The sequence below is a fragment of the Elephas maximus genome, chromosome 24 (genome assembly GCF_024166365.1).
Source record: "Elephas maximus indicus isolate mEleMax1 chromosome 24, mEleMax1 primary haplotype, whole genome shotgun sequence".
Taxonomy (NCBI): domain Eukaryota; kingdom Metazoa; phylum Chordata; class Mammalia; order Proboscidea; family Elephantidae; genus Elephas; species Elephas maximus.
Window position 1 is genome coordinate 47,000,104 of NC_064842.1, and position 16,874 is coordinate 47,016,977.

Sequence of the window (16,874 nt, forward strand, 5' to 3'; positions counted from 1 at the left end):
CAGAGGTACTTTGTACTATTCACATGGTAGTATGTCTTCTTTGGGTTTGTTTTTTTGTGTACATAATATGCACCTTCGTATGATTGGTGTCAGATAGGGCTTTGTACCTGCGTTTCAAATTTAACATTATGTTGTTAGCATTTTCGTCTTTAAACATTTTGAAAACACAATTTTTACTGGCTGTGTGACAGTCTATCCTATGGAAGAGCCATTAATTTATTTACTCATTTCCCCATTGCTTTAAAAATTTCCCCATTATAAATCTGCACAGAACAACCTGTAACTTGACTCCTTTCTATTTTCCTTCCCTTAGATCAGTGCTCCTCAAACGTTAATTTGGAAATGAATCACCTGGGATCTTGTTAAAATGCAGTTTATGATTCAGCCCTTTTGGGGTTGTGCCCAAGATCTTGCCTTTATTACAAGTTCCCAGATGATGTCAGTGTTGTTACTCAATACTTGGAGTAACTGGAAGATAGATAATCTAAGTTTTGGAATTACTGGATCCAGGGTTATGAATTTTTAAGACTGTTGATTTTAAAAAAAAACCTATACCCCAACCTCCTCAGCATTGACTATTAGGCATGTGTAGAGGTAACATACAGAGCTTTGACAAGTGAGTTATTTTACCAGAGCTACTGTAGAAGAGAGCAGAGAACTATGAGCATTACAGATCCTTTCTTTCTGTACAGAAGAGCCTTTTTTTTTTTTAGCAAGCAGAATTAAAACATTTACAAATCTTGGTTTCAATCCTTCCCTAGCTACCCCACTTCCAGAAGAGTTTGAGTTACAAGGATTCTTGGCTTTGAGACCTTCTTTCAGGTGGGTGGCAGCGACAGGTTTCCTTCATTGGTGGTGATTGCAGCCTTAAAGTGACAGGAATCAGGCTTGGGTTTAGAGGAGCCCCTGTCTGTTCCAGCTGTGTCTCATTTTCTTAACAGGAACTTAAAAGATTATCTGTTGATGTGAAAATAGATTTGTATATGTTATGCTTTTTATTCCTGTGTAACATCAATACTAAATGCTTAAAAAACAGAGAACAAAGGGAAAAAAACATACTTCTCCAAGTGACATATATTCACTGAATTCTGCTTTTATACTTCTCCTGAAATTAGAGGGTAAATGTTTCAAAAATGAGAGACAAATGTAAACCAGAGGGTATTTCTTGATGTCTTTTTCATGTCAGTAGTAATGATAAGCACTGAATAAAGAAATCATTGTGTGCTTCCCTCAAACCAGGCATCAAAGCTGCTACCTCAAATTAGCTTGAGAATTAAGCCAGGAAACCTCTCTTTAGCTATATTGCATCTCTTAATCTCTGGAAAGAGTTCTAAGCTCTCAGTAGTAGTTGTTAAAGGAATCGCTCTGTTCTTTGGGGCACATTTCATTGCAATTAGAAATTAAACATTTCTGGAAAATGGACATAAAATGGACATAAACTCCAAGAACATTAGTCATACGGAAAATTTAACGAGTTTGTAGCCTTTAGAGATTTCCACTCTCTGCCATTAACCCCTTATGAACTTCTCACTCTGCACAGATGACCTAACCTTTCTATTTCAGAGACAGCTTTCTCAATGTCTGCCCTCACTCTAATCTGTTTTTCCAGACATCCTTTGTCTCTTTCCCTCCTGTTTCTAAGGAATAAGTTCTTATGCCTTTTCAAGTCTAACTCTTCTATCTAGGCCATTGATCTCATCCCTTCCTACCTCCCCAAGAACCTTGCTTCAGCTGTTACTCCGTGTTGTATTTCCAGTATATGTGTGTGTGTGTGTGTGTGTGTGTGTGTGTATACACATATATATGTAAATAACCAATTACTTCTCTTTAGCCTGGTAACATTCAAGTATGCCTATTCTTTAAAAAAATAGAATTTCACAACCCACCTTTCCCTTATGGTTCCATATCTGTGTTTTCATCACCAGACTTCTGAAGTGAGTAGAATCTTACTGACTCTACTTCACCTCCCAGCCATTTCTCAGCCTACTGCAGTTTAAACCATCAATGTCCTTGTAGTTACCAAATCCCAGTGGCTTCTTCATAAAGTTTATCCTATTTAATCTTTCTTCAGCACTGAATCTTTTGACTCCCTTCCTTCATGAACCCTTCGTTTTCTTAGCTCTTGACACCACCCTTATTTTCCTAGCCCAACACTCATACTTTCATTCTTTCTTTTGTACTACATGCCTCTGAATATTGGTATTCACCAGGATTGTTTCCTTGTCTTTCCTCTTCACTGTCTACATTCTCCCTGGGGATCAAGTCCATCCCATGTCCTAAGCTTTGATCTCGTGGATGGTCAGCCCCAGATCGTCAGTTCTGACTTCTGTTTGAGTTTGGACCCGTATTTCTAACGATCTGATCTCTTTATGCATTTCAGACTTTAACATGATCAAAATTGAGCTTGTATTTTCCTATTTAGCCAGTAAAAAATACTTATTGCTGTATTTCTTATTTGTGCTTGTGATATTGTTCATCTATATGATTGAGCTAGAAATCTGAAAAGTTCATATTTTCATCCATCTTTCTCACCAAGTCTTCATAATTCTATGTACAAAATGCCTCTTAGATCCATCTCGTCCCATGTATTTCACCCTTGTTGAGACTTTTATCACTTTTTACCTGAAGTATTAAAAGGCTTCCTAATTAAACCTCCCTAGTTACAACTTCTCTCCTCCTGTAGTCCATTTCTGCTTTGCCTCCAGAGTTATGTTTAGAGTATAGAGCTGATGATGTGCCATGGAAAATACAAAAACTGTGGTTTATCCACCTACCCAACCCCCATTGCTTCAGACTCTTTTGTTTGATGTCCAGGTTGTATCACTGTCAAGTCCTTAGTTTTTCAGCCACTAGCAACCCCTCCCCACCAGTACTTACATACAGACACATACAGTATCCTATTCTTGAGCTCTGTGTTTTTATTCCTCCAAACCTTTGTTTATGCTATGCCTAGAGCATAACCTCTTCCCCCCCCACTCCCCTTACTAACCCGTTAAGCACTTACCTATACCTGTAAAGGTCCAACTCAAGTATTACTTACTTTTTAAAATCTTTCCAGGCCTTTACAGAAGGAGCTCGTACCTTCTTTTACTATGCTGCCTTTCCATAGATTTTGTTAATGATACTCACCACATTGAACATAATTATTTGTTCTTAAAGGTTGGGACTGTTTTTTATTTGTCTTGTGTCCTCAGCATGTAGCCTACTGCCTGGCAATTCTTAGATGCTTTGAGGAGAGGGGGGAGATAGTTGTGTTTAATGAGGAGAAATCTAAAATATTATTTTTTCAAGTTGATTTAACCTTCTAAAGTCAATGAGCTTTTGCTCTACACACTTCATGATATTTATACATTTTCCTGATTTAGAATGGGCCATCTTAAAGTGGCTAGGTTAGTACCACTGATTAGAACAGGCGTCTCAGAGACTCATCATTGCCATGGTCATTTCAAGCAAATTACTTAGATTGCAGGGTATGTATAAAACTACTTTTACAATGAAAAAAGAATATTAATAAAAGGTTATGGTTTATTTGAATTCCTCAGAAAGTATATGTAAAATTGTTACATTAATGTAATTATTTTGCACATTGTCTTTTCTGCTTTGCTTCATTGTATTTAAAAATTTTCCAGAATATAAATTCAAACAAATACAGCTGATTACATCAAGCTGCTAACCAGTTTGGGAAATATCTGCAGCCATTACAGTAAATCAGGGGTACTTGGTATATATCTTTTTTTGATGCCTGGGAAATATCATTAGTAGTTTAATTTTCTATAATTATGCTATGTCAATTTTAGGAACTTGGATTTTTCCAAAGGCCACCAGGGTATTACAGGAGACAAAGAGGGTCAGCAACGACGAATACGGCAGCAGCGCTTAATCTCTATAGGCAAATGGATCGCTGATAATCAACCAAGGTTGGCCATGGAGCTTCTGCTGTGCTCCTTTTAGTCTTCTTATCAGATATACGCACACACACACCCCACATATAATTGAGGCTTTTTATGTGGGGTGAACCCCTAAGTCAAAAGGTTGATAAGTCTCAACATAAACCCATAACTATTTGCATTCAGTCATACCATCAAATTCTGACCCTAGTGATTATAATATATTCTTCATTTAATCTCTCTATTCCTCGGTTTTTTTTTTTATTCCTCGTTACACTGCCCGTATGGAGGAATTGGTCTTATCTTCCTTATTTGTGATGAACTTCTCTAATTGATAAACATCTGTGTAAATCTGACTACACTGTATGTTCACGGTAACGGTGATTTATGTTGGCAGGAGAGTGGTGGTCAGTTTAAGTCAGGCTAGACCAGGAACAAGTGCTACTGGCTATAGTGGAAAGTACATAGGTTTTGGTGTCACATAGGTTTGAGTTCAGTTTCTAGTTACGCAGTTTCTCAGGTGTGTACCCTGGGATCTCCCTGGTAGATTACAATCTTTTCAGAAACCATAACCTACCAGTTACTCATTTTTGCATTCAGGTTCCTGTCATACTGTAGGCGTTTAAGTGGTTGCATGTTTGAATTAACACCTGAGCTTCCATTTCCACAGTTGTAACATAGGACATATATATGGCTCCCTTGTAGGACATAGGGGCCTAGGCCAGTGCGTTGTGTTTAACATGTTCCATAAATGTAGCTGTAATGATCAGAAAACATCTAAAGGCCAAGGCAATGTGTTTGGTAATGTTAATTGTGGTATGAGAATCTGAATTTCTAAATAACTACTTTTTGTGTTACCTAAATTCACATTTTTTTTATGTCCTGCTGTGTCCATAGTTTTTAGAACCAGGAATACATTGACTATTGGATCCATACACAGTTCACATGTTACGTTTTTTAGGTTTATGTTTTTCATATATGGATTTATTTTTACTTTTTAGGCTGATTCAGTGTGAAAATGAGGTAGGGAAATTGTTGTTTATCACAGAAATCCCAGAGTTAATACTGGAAGACCCTAGTGAAGCCAAAGAGAATCTCATTCTGCAAGAAACATCTATCATAGAGTCACTGTCTGCAGACGGGAGCCCGGGACTGAAATCAGTGCTATCTACGGGCCGAAATCTAAGCAACAGCTGTGACACAGGGGAGAAACCAGTGGTCACTTTCAAAGAGAACATTAAGCCACGAGAAGTGAACAGAGACCAAGGAAGAAGTTTTCCTCCCAAAGAGGTGAGAAGGGACTATAGCAAAGGAATAACTGTAACTAAGAATGATGGAAAGAAGGACAACACCAAGAGGAAAACTGAAACCAAGAAATGCACCTTAGAAAAGTTACAGGAAACAGGAAAGCAGAATGTGGCAGTGCAGGTAAGCTGTATTTGAACTGTAAAGCAGGTAGAGGAAGCCCAACAAAAAGGCAAGGTTTTTCATTTTGTTCCTAAAGCCTTGAGAATTGGCTCCTGTGGATGCTTCAGTGCATTCTTTGAACACATAAGTCAAGTGTAGAGCTACGGCAGGAGCTTACCTCATCAGTTCTTGGGAACTTTAAGTGAAAAAATCTCAACCTGATTGACGTTTTTTTCAGTCACACCAATTTAAGTGGCTTGAAATGACCAGTTGCAGAGCCGTCAATTCCACAAAGATATTTCCTCTAGAGGATGTAATTCCCATTACATCCCATTAACGTGTAGTGGGAGAATTGGGGTCTTTTATAGATCCAATAGAGTTAAGATTATAGTAAGCCTCTGATAGGGGTTTTTGGTTTTTGTTTTTTTTTTTTCCTCCCAGATTTACTATACAAAACTATAAAACACATTTTGGGAAAAGAGGCTCTTTTCCTCATCATTTGTACCTGTCCCAGCCAGCAGTAGCATTATACCACTTAAGTGTTATCCTGGCTCATGAGAATTTGTAAAGCGGGAACCCAGGTCTCTTGCTGGGAAAAAATAAGTGCTGCTCAGTTATTCATGACGAACTGAGTTTTTCCATACCCTTGCAAAGAGATACAGATTATTTCATATAAACAGAAAAGAGTCTTTACTCTGCACTGGTAATTGATTTTGTTTAAACCATTACTGTTTGAATAAATAGTTTAGTGTCCATGGGATTTGTTAACACACTTTGGCAAATGTACTTGTTTGCGCTAGGCACAGGGAACATCTCCACTTTAAGATTAATAGTAGGGAGAGAAACAGAAATTTTTTTTAAATGGTAGAAATTGAGAAAAGACATGGAGAAAGATAGGTGCTGGGGAAAGGAAAGGAAAAAATGAACTAGAAAGCCAAAGGACCAAGAGGGTTAGGGATAAGGAGTCCAGTGTTTCCTGCCTGCCCTGCCTCCATTCCCCGTAACTGCCTCCCAAAAGTCCAGACGGAAAATAAAATCTTTCTGGCCCCTCATCTATTCTCAAATCTGTCTACAGATGATTAAAGAAAGCCAATACATCACCAACTTCTGAACCTCATCCCAAATTTGCTATAAATGCTGCCTGTTTTTTCCTGATTTTGTCTAACTGAAAAGCCTTGAGCAGTGTACGTGGCATCTACTTCTCTCTGGCTCCGTGTATCTGATCTCAGGGCCTGTTCCTTACTGCTGGAAGTGTACTTATTTATTCTGAGGGATGGCAGGGATGGAGGGCGGAGGGTGGATAACTGACTGGTAGTGCACCTGTGACTGCCCAGATGAAATTAAGCTAAGAGCCAAAGATATCTCACCTGTGGGTTGATAGTCATTATTCATAATTCATCCATGCTAATTTTTTTTTAATTGATGACAAGAAGGTAAAGGGCCCTGGGCCCTATAATAGGCAGCTTGAGATCATAGTCAAGTTTTTTAGTCTTTTTTTTTGGTGTCACAAGTCTGATTTGTAAAGCAAATGGCCTCTCAGGTCCTTTTCATGTTTAGTATTTTTATGATTCTGTGAAAGAATTTTTACGTTAGACTAAGCCCTAGTATCTTTATTGGCAATTAAATTTGATTTCTCCATTTTTAACTTAAGTGAATTTAAACACCCTCGGTATCTTTTTTTTTTTTTTTTTTAGCATAATGGAGTTTTAAATACTTTCTTGGAGTAGGTACTTCATTCTGATACATTTGATTTTCAGATTATTATAGTTTTGCCTCTGTTGGTCATAGGTAAAATCCCAGACAGAACTAAGAAAGACTCCAGTGTCTGAAGCCAGGAAAACACCTGGAACTCAAACCCCAAGTCAAGCAAGCAACTCCCAGTTTATCCCCATCCATCACCCTGGAGCCTTCCCTCCCCTTCCCAGCCGGCCAGGTAAATACAGGTTTTGTCATTCTTCTACTTAATCCCATCTGTGTAGGAATTTCTGTTCGTTCGTTGAATGATTTATGCTGTTCAGGAGTGATACTACTGTACCATAATGTTAAAAGGTAGAGGGAAGCTCTAAGTTCCGTAATGCTTACGAAATTGGTTTTTTTTCTCTGTAGTTTATATACTAGTGCATATTTGTTAACATAAATGAATTCCTGTCACTAAACATGATCTTTAAGAAGCCACCTTAAGAGAAAACCCTGTTTGTTTTCATGGATAGAAGTAGCCAGTAGTCTACATTTAGTTCTCAAAATTAATTAAAGTTAAATGTTGATACTGTTGGTTGATCCCTTATTCTTACTTGTGAGAAGACATTTACCCTATTAAAAAAAAAAAAAAAGACTTCGTTTTTTTACCTTTCCTTTCTATTTCATTACACTAAAGTTATATTTTTCTATTTTGAAGGGTTCCCGCCCCCAACATATGTTATCCCCCCTCCTGTGGCATTTTCTATGGGCTCAGGTTATACCTTCCCAGCTGGTGTTTCTGTCCCAGGAACCTTTCTTCAGCCTACAGCTCACTCTCCAGCAGGAAACCAGGTGCAAGCTGGGAAACAGTCCCACATTCCTTACAGCCAGCAACGGCCCTCTGGACCAGGGCCAATGAACCAGGGACCTCAACAATCACAGCCACCTTCCCAGCAACCCCTTACATCCTTACCAGCTCAGCCGGCAGCACAGCCTACAAGCCAGTTGCAGGTTCAAGCGCTCGCTCAGCAGCAGCAGTCCCCTACAAAAGCTGTGTCGGCTTTGGGGAACAGCCCTCCTCACCACTCCGGATTCCAGCAGGTAATGTCAGCTGTGCGTGTCACGCTCAAGTGGGGACGGGCAGAGGCTAGAATTATTCAGCATTTGCTCAATTAAAAATACTAGTTAAGCTTTGAGACATTTCTTGCTTAGATTTGTAATAAATATGGGAATAGAATAGTATTCTCTCTGCTGTTGAGGAAAGTTCGAATGCTTTTCTTACCTTTGTAAAGGGTAATTAGATCTTAACTACCACTTTTTGCCATTAATCAGCTTAATAGAAAAATATTTTCTGCAAATAATTTTCTGCTGTTTGAACAGAAACTAGAAAAAGGAAATTGAACTGTAATCTTAAGTGTTAAATAAGATAAGGCACCAGCAGTAAATATCACCATCCCCACAGCACTTGAAGCAGGAGAGGAAAAACACACACAAACGCACATTCATTCATTAAACCTCTTAAATTAATTGGATCGAAAGAACATGAGTTCAGCATCCATAATCTGTTCCCAGAAAGCTATGAGTATTGAAAAACCCAAAAGGTAAAGGAAACTGCTACATTGCCTAGGGTTTTGTTGGTTGTAAAATTCCTCAAGTTCATTTCGTGATTTTGACCATTGAATGCAAGTAACATTACATTTTATCCTCACTTTGATGACAGGCATCTCTTTTTTAGTATCAACAGGCAGATGCCTCCAAACAACTATGGAATCCCCCTCAGGTTCAAGGCCCATTAGGGAAAATCATGCCTGTGAAACAGCCCTACTACCTTCAGACCCAAGACCCCATAAAACTGTTTGAGCCGTCATTGCAACCTCCTGTAATGCAGCAGCAGCCTCTAGAGAAGAAGATGAAGCCTTTTCCCATGGAGCCATATAACCATAGTCCCTCAGAAGTCAAGGTCCCAGAATTCTACTGGGATTCTTCCTACAACATGGCTGATAACAGAGCTGCGATGGCACAACAAGCAAATATGGACCGCAGGGGCAAACGGTCACCAGGAGCCTTCCGTCCAGAACAGGATCCCGTGCCCAGGATGCCATTTGAGGTGTGTGTTCTTTCCTGTCACCAGGCAATTTGGAGATAGATCTGGGGCTGCATATCTTTTATAAAGCTCCCTCTGATTCATTAGTACTGCAGAATGCTGCTGAGTAACTGGAGCAGCTCTTTAAAGTTGCACAGTATGGTTGAGTTTAAGGAGCTGAAGAATTCTGTAACTGATTTTTAACTCTCATGGGCTGGCAGAGAAATTATGTGCAGAAATCTCTAACATAGCACGTTTGAGAATTCTGAGACAGAGCTCCTCCCAGTTGGGCTGAAATCGTCTAAGCTTAAAAATAGGTTTACCAAGTATTTAAACAAATTGCTTTCTGAGAGGAATAAAGTCAACCAGTTATCTTGGACAGTGGGGCTCCTTTTCCTTGCCCTTTTATCCATGAGAAACAGGTGTGTTTGTAACTTTCAAATATAGTTGGATGGTTTCTCTATTTTGTTAGCACATGATAGGCTAATCACTTTGCTACTTTGCATTGTTTTGCTCACAAGCCACATTAACTTTTTATGTTCTGCTCTGTCAGTGTTCTTGCTTCTTCCTGTTGTGTTCATGTTTCTCTACGTTGTCCTTGTGCCACTTTCCTCTTTGTGTAATACTGTATATTTCACTACTGATTTCTTTTCCCACTGTGACTTTAGTTGCCTTCGTTAGCTACTTACTCCTTTGTGCTTTTCTTTTGTCATCCCTTATTGCATCTTACTGTGATCCTTTCTGTCACTAGGACCCCAAGAGCTCCCCTCTGCTTCCTCCGGACCTGTTAAAGAGTCTGGCTGCCTTGGAGGAAGAGGAAGAGCTGATTTTTTCTAACCCTCCTGATCTTTACCCAGCCCTGCTGGGGCCTCTCGCCTCTCTTCCTGGACGAAGCCTCTTTGTATGTATTTGATGTAATTCTGCTGCTTGCTGTAACCCCAGCGTCTTTCCTGAGATTTGGTAGTATTTGGAATAGATGATGTCTTCTTTCTGGGGCTTTCATTCTTTACAGACTTGTAAAACCTGTTTCCTGATGGTCCAAACTAACCCTAAATGGGAATAGAACATGGCAAAACGTTGACTCCGTAGCTCCCCCAAATCTTAAAGTCACAACTCAGTTGTATGTGTTATCCTGAAAGCATCCTGTAGGGCTGGGCACCCACAGGATGTGATACAGGCAATGAACTCACTTTTCAGGTAGCACTTGATCTGGAGCCAGATTTCAAGTGTCATTTAATCTTGCTTAGGAACAGCAAGATTTTTCTTAAGATGTACACCAAATATGAAAGGAAAGACATTCTAGATTTTTTACTAACATTATTAAACAGTGTGTGGCTCTCTTCTGTTTGGTTGACTGAACCCAGAGCCTGATTCATAAACAGCATGAGAAAAATGAAGAGGATTCTATTTATAAACATGGTTGGACTGCCATGAATGAGTGAATAACTAGGGTGACATAAAATCTAAGAATTTATTAGTGGTGTTTTCAAGAACTCTGCCTGCATTTCAGAGAGTGTCATTCTATACTCTTTTCAGTGTTAACATAATGTTTTATGAAGGGTGGGGGAATGCAAAAGATGGGAAGAAAGACTAGATGCCATGAGGTTTCTTCTCCTCTTATTCCATCTTAATACATAAAAAAAAAGTTGTGAGTTATACTTTCTTGCTCACAAACACAAAGCAAGAAAATATAAGATTAAGGTGCACCCCAGGAGAAATAAAAGCTTAATGGCTAATATGACAGTAGCTGCCGCCTCTGGCACTTAAAGTTCCCTTAAGTTAAGAATTCACCTGGGTGAGTCGCAGTAGAAGGCCCCTCCCCGCCAGCAGAGGTAACTGCTCCTTTAGAAGCTAGAATAACAGTAGTGCCATGACTGGGTAGAGCTTGTAGGAGTCCAGCTGCTGTACAGTTTGTTGCTTCTGCATGTTTGCCTTTCTTGCCGCTTTGGCTGGGGTGGCTGGAGGGACCCAGGGTGGTGTCTCTGTCTGCTTATTTCTCGGTCCCTTGGTTCCTGTTGTTCCAGCCCCTCCCATTGGAAACAGCTGATGGTGGAACAGGTGTTGGGTTTTTTGTTGCGTTTTGCTTTTTTGATCTATTTTTGGTTGCATGTTTTAAAAATAACAATTAAAAAAAAAATCCTTTACTGTAGCCATTATTATATTTAACATTGTTATCAGTATATTATGTGCAAAAGTTTTCTGCATTAGTAGGTGTTTAATAAATGTTTTGTTTACCAACTATTAAATGACAGTGAACATTAGAGATTTAGTTTTTTTTATTTTTCTAATAACTTTCTTAGGGCTAATAAATAGAAGCTTGACTTTTAGCGACTATTTTAATACATACCACAAATAGAGCTGCTTCAGAAACATGTTAAAAAAATCAGTTGTCACCTTGATGTGAAAGGTTTAAGTCATTAATTTCAGTGTTTTAAAATTTAGAAGAAAAAACAGTGCCAGAACAGCTCATCTTGTCCTGAGAGTGTTTTAAGTGAGACTGTTAACAAGGGGAGGAACCCTGGTGGCAGGGCAGTTAAGTGCGTATCTGCAAGGTCAGAAGTTTGAAGCCACCAGCCGCTCTGTGGGGGAAAAGACCTGGCGAGTCTGCTCCCATAAAGATTACAGCCTAGGAAACCCTGTTAGGGCAGTTCTGCTCTGTCCTATAGGATCGCAATGAATCGGAATCAACTTGAGGGAACAAAACAATAATTAACAAGGGGATTCCTGAGGCTCATGTCTTGTAAATACTCAGAATTGCCATTGTCCAGGGTCTCTGGTCCCTGCCAGACTCTTTTTTGCTGGATAAGATACACCAGTAAAGGAGGGTTCTGTCAGACTCACCTGTGGCTTCTGGCACTTAGCTGGTTTCATGGTATTAATGGATTTGAATTCCTACCTTTTAAGCCTTACATTGTATACCACAGGCCCTTGTGATACAAGTGTGCTTAAATGATGGTCTTCTACTTTGGTTCTGTCGTATTTTAAGATTCACATTAGAAAATGGAAGGCATAATGTTACTGCCTTTTTTTTTTCCCCCCCGGGGCTATGAAGAAATCCTTATTGGAGAAGCCCTCAGAGCTTATGTCACATTCATCCTCTTTCTTGTCCCTCACCGGATTCTCTCTCAATCAGGTGGGTAAACAGTTAAAACTCCTGCTTTCTGTTTTCATTGAAGGCTGTAGTAGAGAGGAGCCCTGGTGGCACAGGGGTTAAGCATTTGGCTGCTAACCAAAAGGTTGGCAGTTCAAATCTACCAGCCACTCCTTGGAAACCCTATGAGGCAGTTTTACTGTGTCCTGTTAGGGTCACTATGAGTCAGAATTGACCCGATGGCAACAGTTTTTTTTTGTTTATAGTAAAGAGAGAAAGAATTCAAATTAATTTAGCACATTTGAAATTTTACTGTTTTTACTGGTATTTTCTTTCTCATTCTGTTTCAGTACGTCTGTTTTTCGATATTTCCTTTCGCTTCCACATATTGATGTCTTCCAGATATTTGATTTTACCCTCTCTGTCTCTGATTGGGATGGGTTGGAGACTTCTACATTGCATTAACTTCCTATTAATATTGAAATCCTTAGTGCTTTGTTGTTCACCCAAAGAAATAATTTGCGTTTTTTAACCTGAATGGTTTCTGTAGAACAAAATAATGGGTGAGAAAGCAAAAGGGAAAATGAATTTGACAGCAAATTTTTAAAAAACAGGAATAAAAGCCTTCAGAAGCATATTGTACTAAGAAAAGCTTAAGGCTTATCAGGCATCCATGAGCATTGCATTTTCTTAAATCTCTTTCCATGGAGTGAGTTTATAACTTGGCTGTTTATTGTCTTTCAGGAAAGATACCCAAATAATAGTGTGTTCAATGAGGTATATGGGAAAAACCTGACAACCAGCTCCAAAGCAGAACTCAGTCCCTCAATGGCCCCCCAGGAAACGTCACTGTACTCGCTTTTTGAAGGAACTCCATGGTCTCCATCACTTCCTGCCAGTTCAGGTATTAACTGGTCTTTAGATTGTAGACTTTGCATTTTCTGTGAACTGAAACTGATTAACAATTACTGTGATGTTTGTTATTTTTTATAAATATATACACACACACACATTAAATTACATATTCAATCTGTATGGTGAACAAATAATCTGAGAACCTGGACTATATGAAGAAGAACATGGTATCAGGATTGGAGAAAGACTTATTAACCTGTGATATGCAGATGGCACAACCTTGCTTGCTAAAAATGAAGTGGACTTGAAGCACTACTGATGAAGGCTACAGCCTTCAGTATGGATTACACTTCAACATAAAGAAAACAAAAATCCATGCAACTGGACCAATAAGCAACATCATGATAAATGGAAGAGATTGAAGTTGTCAAAAATTTCATTTTTCATGGATCCCTAACCAATACCCATGGAAGCAACAGTAAGGAAATCAAACAGTGTATTGCATTGGGCAAATCTGCTGTAAAAGACCTCTTTAAAATGTTAAAAAAGCAAAGTTGTCACTCTGAGGACTTAGGTGCACCTGACCCAAGTTATGGTATTTTCAATCACTTCATGTGCATGGGAAAGCTGGACAATGAATAAGGAAGGAACACTGAAGAAGATGGTTGCCTTTGAATTATGTATGGCATTGATGAAGAATGTGTCATGGACTGCCAGAAAGAACGAACAAGTCTGTCTTGGAAGAAATAACACCCAAGGTGCTCCTTAGAATAAGGATGGTGAGACTTCATCTCACATACTTTGGACATGTTATCAGGAGGGACCAGTCCCTGGAGAAGCATATCATGCTTGGTAAAGTAGAGGGTCAGCGAAAAAGAGGAAAACCCCTCAATGCGATGGATTGACACAGTGGCTGCAACAGTAGTGTCAAACACAGCAGTGATTATGGGGATGGCACAGGACCAGGCAGTGTTCTGTTCTGTTGCACATAGGCATAGGATCACTATACGTCAGAACCAGCTCAACGGCACCTTACAGCAAAAAACATTAAGTAACTTGTGAAAGAAAATAGTTAGAAAGCCTAATGAGCCAATTTACATAATACTACTAGAAAAGCTTCTTACATCCTCAGTAACCAGCAGAGCTATAAAGAAGAAAATTTTCAGTTCTAACTGAAGAAGTATATGGTTTCCAGCTTTTTTTTTTTTTGTAGATAATCATTCTTTGCAGGGAAAGTTGCACTATTTTAATATAGAGAATTACAAAATAGCATTTTATAAATTGGACCTGATTTGATAGTAATTCTTAAGGTCGGGCAGTTCTAGTTCTGTTAGAGGAGACCAGTAGATACTCACCTGAAGCACGTGTGCCAGAATACTGCATGCGGTTGACAGAAATTGTCTCCTGTCTTTTTGTTTTGTTTGGTTTTTATGCGATAAGGCATATTAGTGTACCTGGTAGATTCCCATGGGGGCCCTTATTTTGCCTTTCCCTCAAAACTCAGTGGTTATTTTTACTAGAATTCAAGTGATCAGCTCTACAGGAAACTTCAGTTCTTGGTATGTTTGGGAAACACCTTATTCTTTTTTAATTTTCTGTGTTGTTATTTGATAGATCATTCAACACCAGCCAGCCAATCTCCTCATTCATCCAACCCAAGCAGTCTGCCAAGCTCTCCTCCAACACACAATCATAATTCTGTTCCATTTTCCAACTTCGGACCCATTGGGACCCCAGATAACAGGGATAGGAGGATTGCAGATCGATGGAAAACAGATAAGCCAGGTGAGAGCTGGGTGTCACTGCCCTAGCAAAAGTGAAATAACTTGATCTAGCCTTCCTGGGGTTTGGCACTTGGCAGTGATAGAGTGCCTTCTTCAATTCTTCATATCTCTTTTCATCCTCTAGCCATGGGTGGGTTTGGCATTGATTATCTCTCAGCAACATCATCTTCTGAGAGCAGTTGGCATCCGGCCAGCACTCCAAGTGGCACCTGGGCAGGCCATGGCCCCTCCATGGAGGATTCCTCAGCTGTCCTCATGGAAAGTCTAAAGGTGAGTGGATTTCAGAAACAAGAACTCTTGGAGCATCAGTGGCTCTGCTTTCATTCACATGAACAGCTGGGCTTGTTCTCTAAGGCCCTTAGAGAAGTCCTAGGAACGTGGACTACCTTATAAGAGTCTTAAATGGGGATTTTTTTTTTTTTTAAGCTGTGAATTCACTAGTGATAAAACAGTATCTTCAGGAAATGAAAACATAAAGGTTTTAGTTTTGTTCTGAGGTTGAGAAAATTCAAATTCATCTTGGAATGTTTAAGTCTTTTTCTAATGAGATAAAAAAGGGTATCAAGTTTTAGAAATGTTCTGTTTGCCTAAAACCTTTATAGTAAATACCTTAGAGTACCACACAGCTGAGTTTTAATAAAAGACTTTATATAAAATGTAGTTTTACTTTCTCTAAAATAATCTTAATGGGAACTAGTCTTGAAAAAGAGTCTTAGAAGGACTTTCTCTAATAGCTGGATTTTTTCAGGGCTGGGGCAGAGTTCTTGGGAAATATGTGCTTTTATATTTAGCTGGGATTGAAAAATAAATCCCTTTCAGACAACCATGCATTTGACCTCTGCTGACAAGATCTGGCTGTTTTTCAGTCTATCTGGTCCAGTTCCATGATGCATCCTGGACCTTCCGCTCTGGAGCAGCTGCTAATGCAGCAGAAGCAGAAACAGCAGCGGGGACAAGGCACCATGAACCCACCACACTGAGGCCAAAGTGGCAACCCTGGGAATGAAGGCTCCATAAACCATGGCATGTTGGGCTTGCAGGACTGGCCCACACAGTCCCCTGCAGGTGGCAGCCCTCTTTTCTGTTCCTTGCTGTCAAGAGGGTGTAAGTGTTCCACCAGCCCGCTGAGTGTGCACGAAATGTCCGCAGTGCAACCAAAAGAAAAAACCATCAGGAACTCTCCGTCCCCCCTGGCCTTCCGGAGGGAGAGAGGAACTGCTGTTTGTCTCACTCAGTTACCTGATATCACCGCCTCTCACCTTCTCCATTGTGCATGTCCCCAGCCACATGGGAAGTGAAAGCTGAGAAGGAAAGGCAGATGGGAGAAGCCAATGGGAACTTCTCAGTCCTTTTTTCCTCTTTGGGGAATAAAATAGGAATCCATCAATGATTGCTTTGCTGACTGAGAATGTAGTTGAAACTATTCCTGAACATCTTTTATTATTGTTATTCCTCTCAGTAGTAAAACGTCACACTGAATTCTTCCATACACAGATGTGCTTCTAGTCAGTGTGTAGCAAGGAGAGCCCTGGTGACTGCTCCTGTGAGAGGATGGTGGTGACAGGATGGAGAAACTGACCTCTTTGGCCAGTGGAAGTATTCTGTAAGGGAGAGTACACGGCCTCACCTTTCACTCAGAAGGTTCTGGTAGGCCCTCCCTGGCCTGGAGACCCAGCAGGGAATGCCCTTCACTCTGTAGGTGCTTGAGCCCCAGTTGAGGATGCAGTGTGGGTGGTGGTGCTGGGCTGGACTAGCAGGTGACTGCTGTAGGATATTAAATTAATGTCTTTGATTCCTGTACATTTTATGGTAGCATAGCAAGCAGTCTGACAGAAGGCAGGCTAGTTGGTCCATTCATGGCCTGACACATTTTAATAGGTAGAAGCTTTCAGTGTGGTTATTTTTCGTTTGGTTGGTTTTTGTGCCCCACCTTACCACCCACCTCCTTCTGCCCCTACCTCCGTTGCTTTTCTGCCCTATGCTGTGTGCTAGTAATTGTTTTCATTCCTATTGTGTACAACATCTCACCAAGAAGCAACAGCGTGGGGTCCAGCACTTGGGGCCCAAAGGACAGTCTGAAGAAGAAGAAA

The 16,874-nt window shown here is 40.0% G+C and overlaps 1 protein-coding gene across 8 annotated transcripts in view; it reads left to right on the forward strand.

Annotated features, from left to right (window-relative positions):
• The window catches only part of SMG7 (SMG7 nonsense mediated mRNA decay factor), a 96,908-nt gene extending 80,143 nt beyond the window's left edge, over positions 1 to 16,765 (forward strand). For 4 of the 8 annotated variants that reach the window (XM_049868089.1, XM_049868091.1, XM_049868093.1 and 1 more), the window contains 12 exons: positions 762 to 822; positions 3,798 to 3,917; positions 4,889 to 5,315; positions 7,083 to 7,227; positions 7,690 to 8,072; positions 8,707 to 9,078; positions 9,806 to 9,955; positions 12,107 to 12,187; positions 12,890 to 13,049; positions 14,615 to 14,785; positions 14,909 to 15,054; positions 15,651 to 16,765. In XM_049868089.1, coding sequence (XP_049724046.1) covers positions 762 to 822; positions 3,798 to 3,917; positions 4,889 to 5,315; positions 7,083 to 7,227; positions 7,690 to 8,072; positions 8,707 to 9,078; positions 9,806 to 9,955; positions 12,107 to 12,187; positions 12,890 to 13,049; positions 14,615 to 14,785; positions 14,909 to 15,054; positions 15,651 to 15,764 — 2,330 coding nt within the window. In that variant the 3' untranslated portion in view covers positions 15,765 to 16,765. The remainder of the gene's footprint in view (positions 1 to 761; positions 823 to 3,797; positions 3,918 to 4,888; positions 5,316 to 7,082; positions 7,228 to 7,689; positions 8,073 to 8,706; positions 9,079 to 9,805; positions 9,956 to 12,106; positions 12,188 to 12,889; positions 13,050 to 14,614; positions 14,786 to 14,908; positions 15,055 to 15,650) is intronic. The other 4 variants (XM_049868090.1, XM_049868092.1, XM_049868095.1 and 1 more) reach the window with 4 other exon arrangements.
• Positions 16,766 to 16,874: the final 109 nt, after the last annotated feature.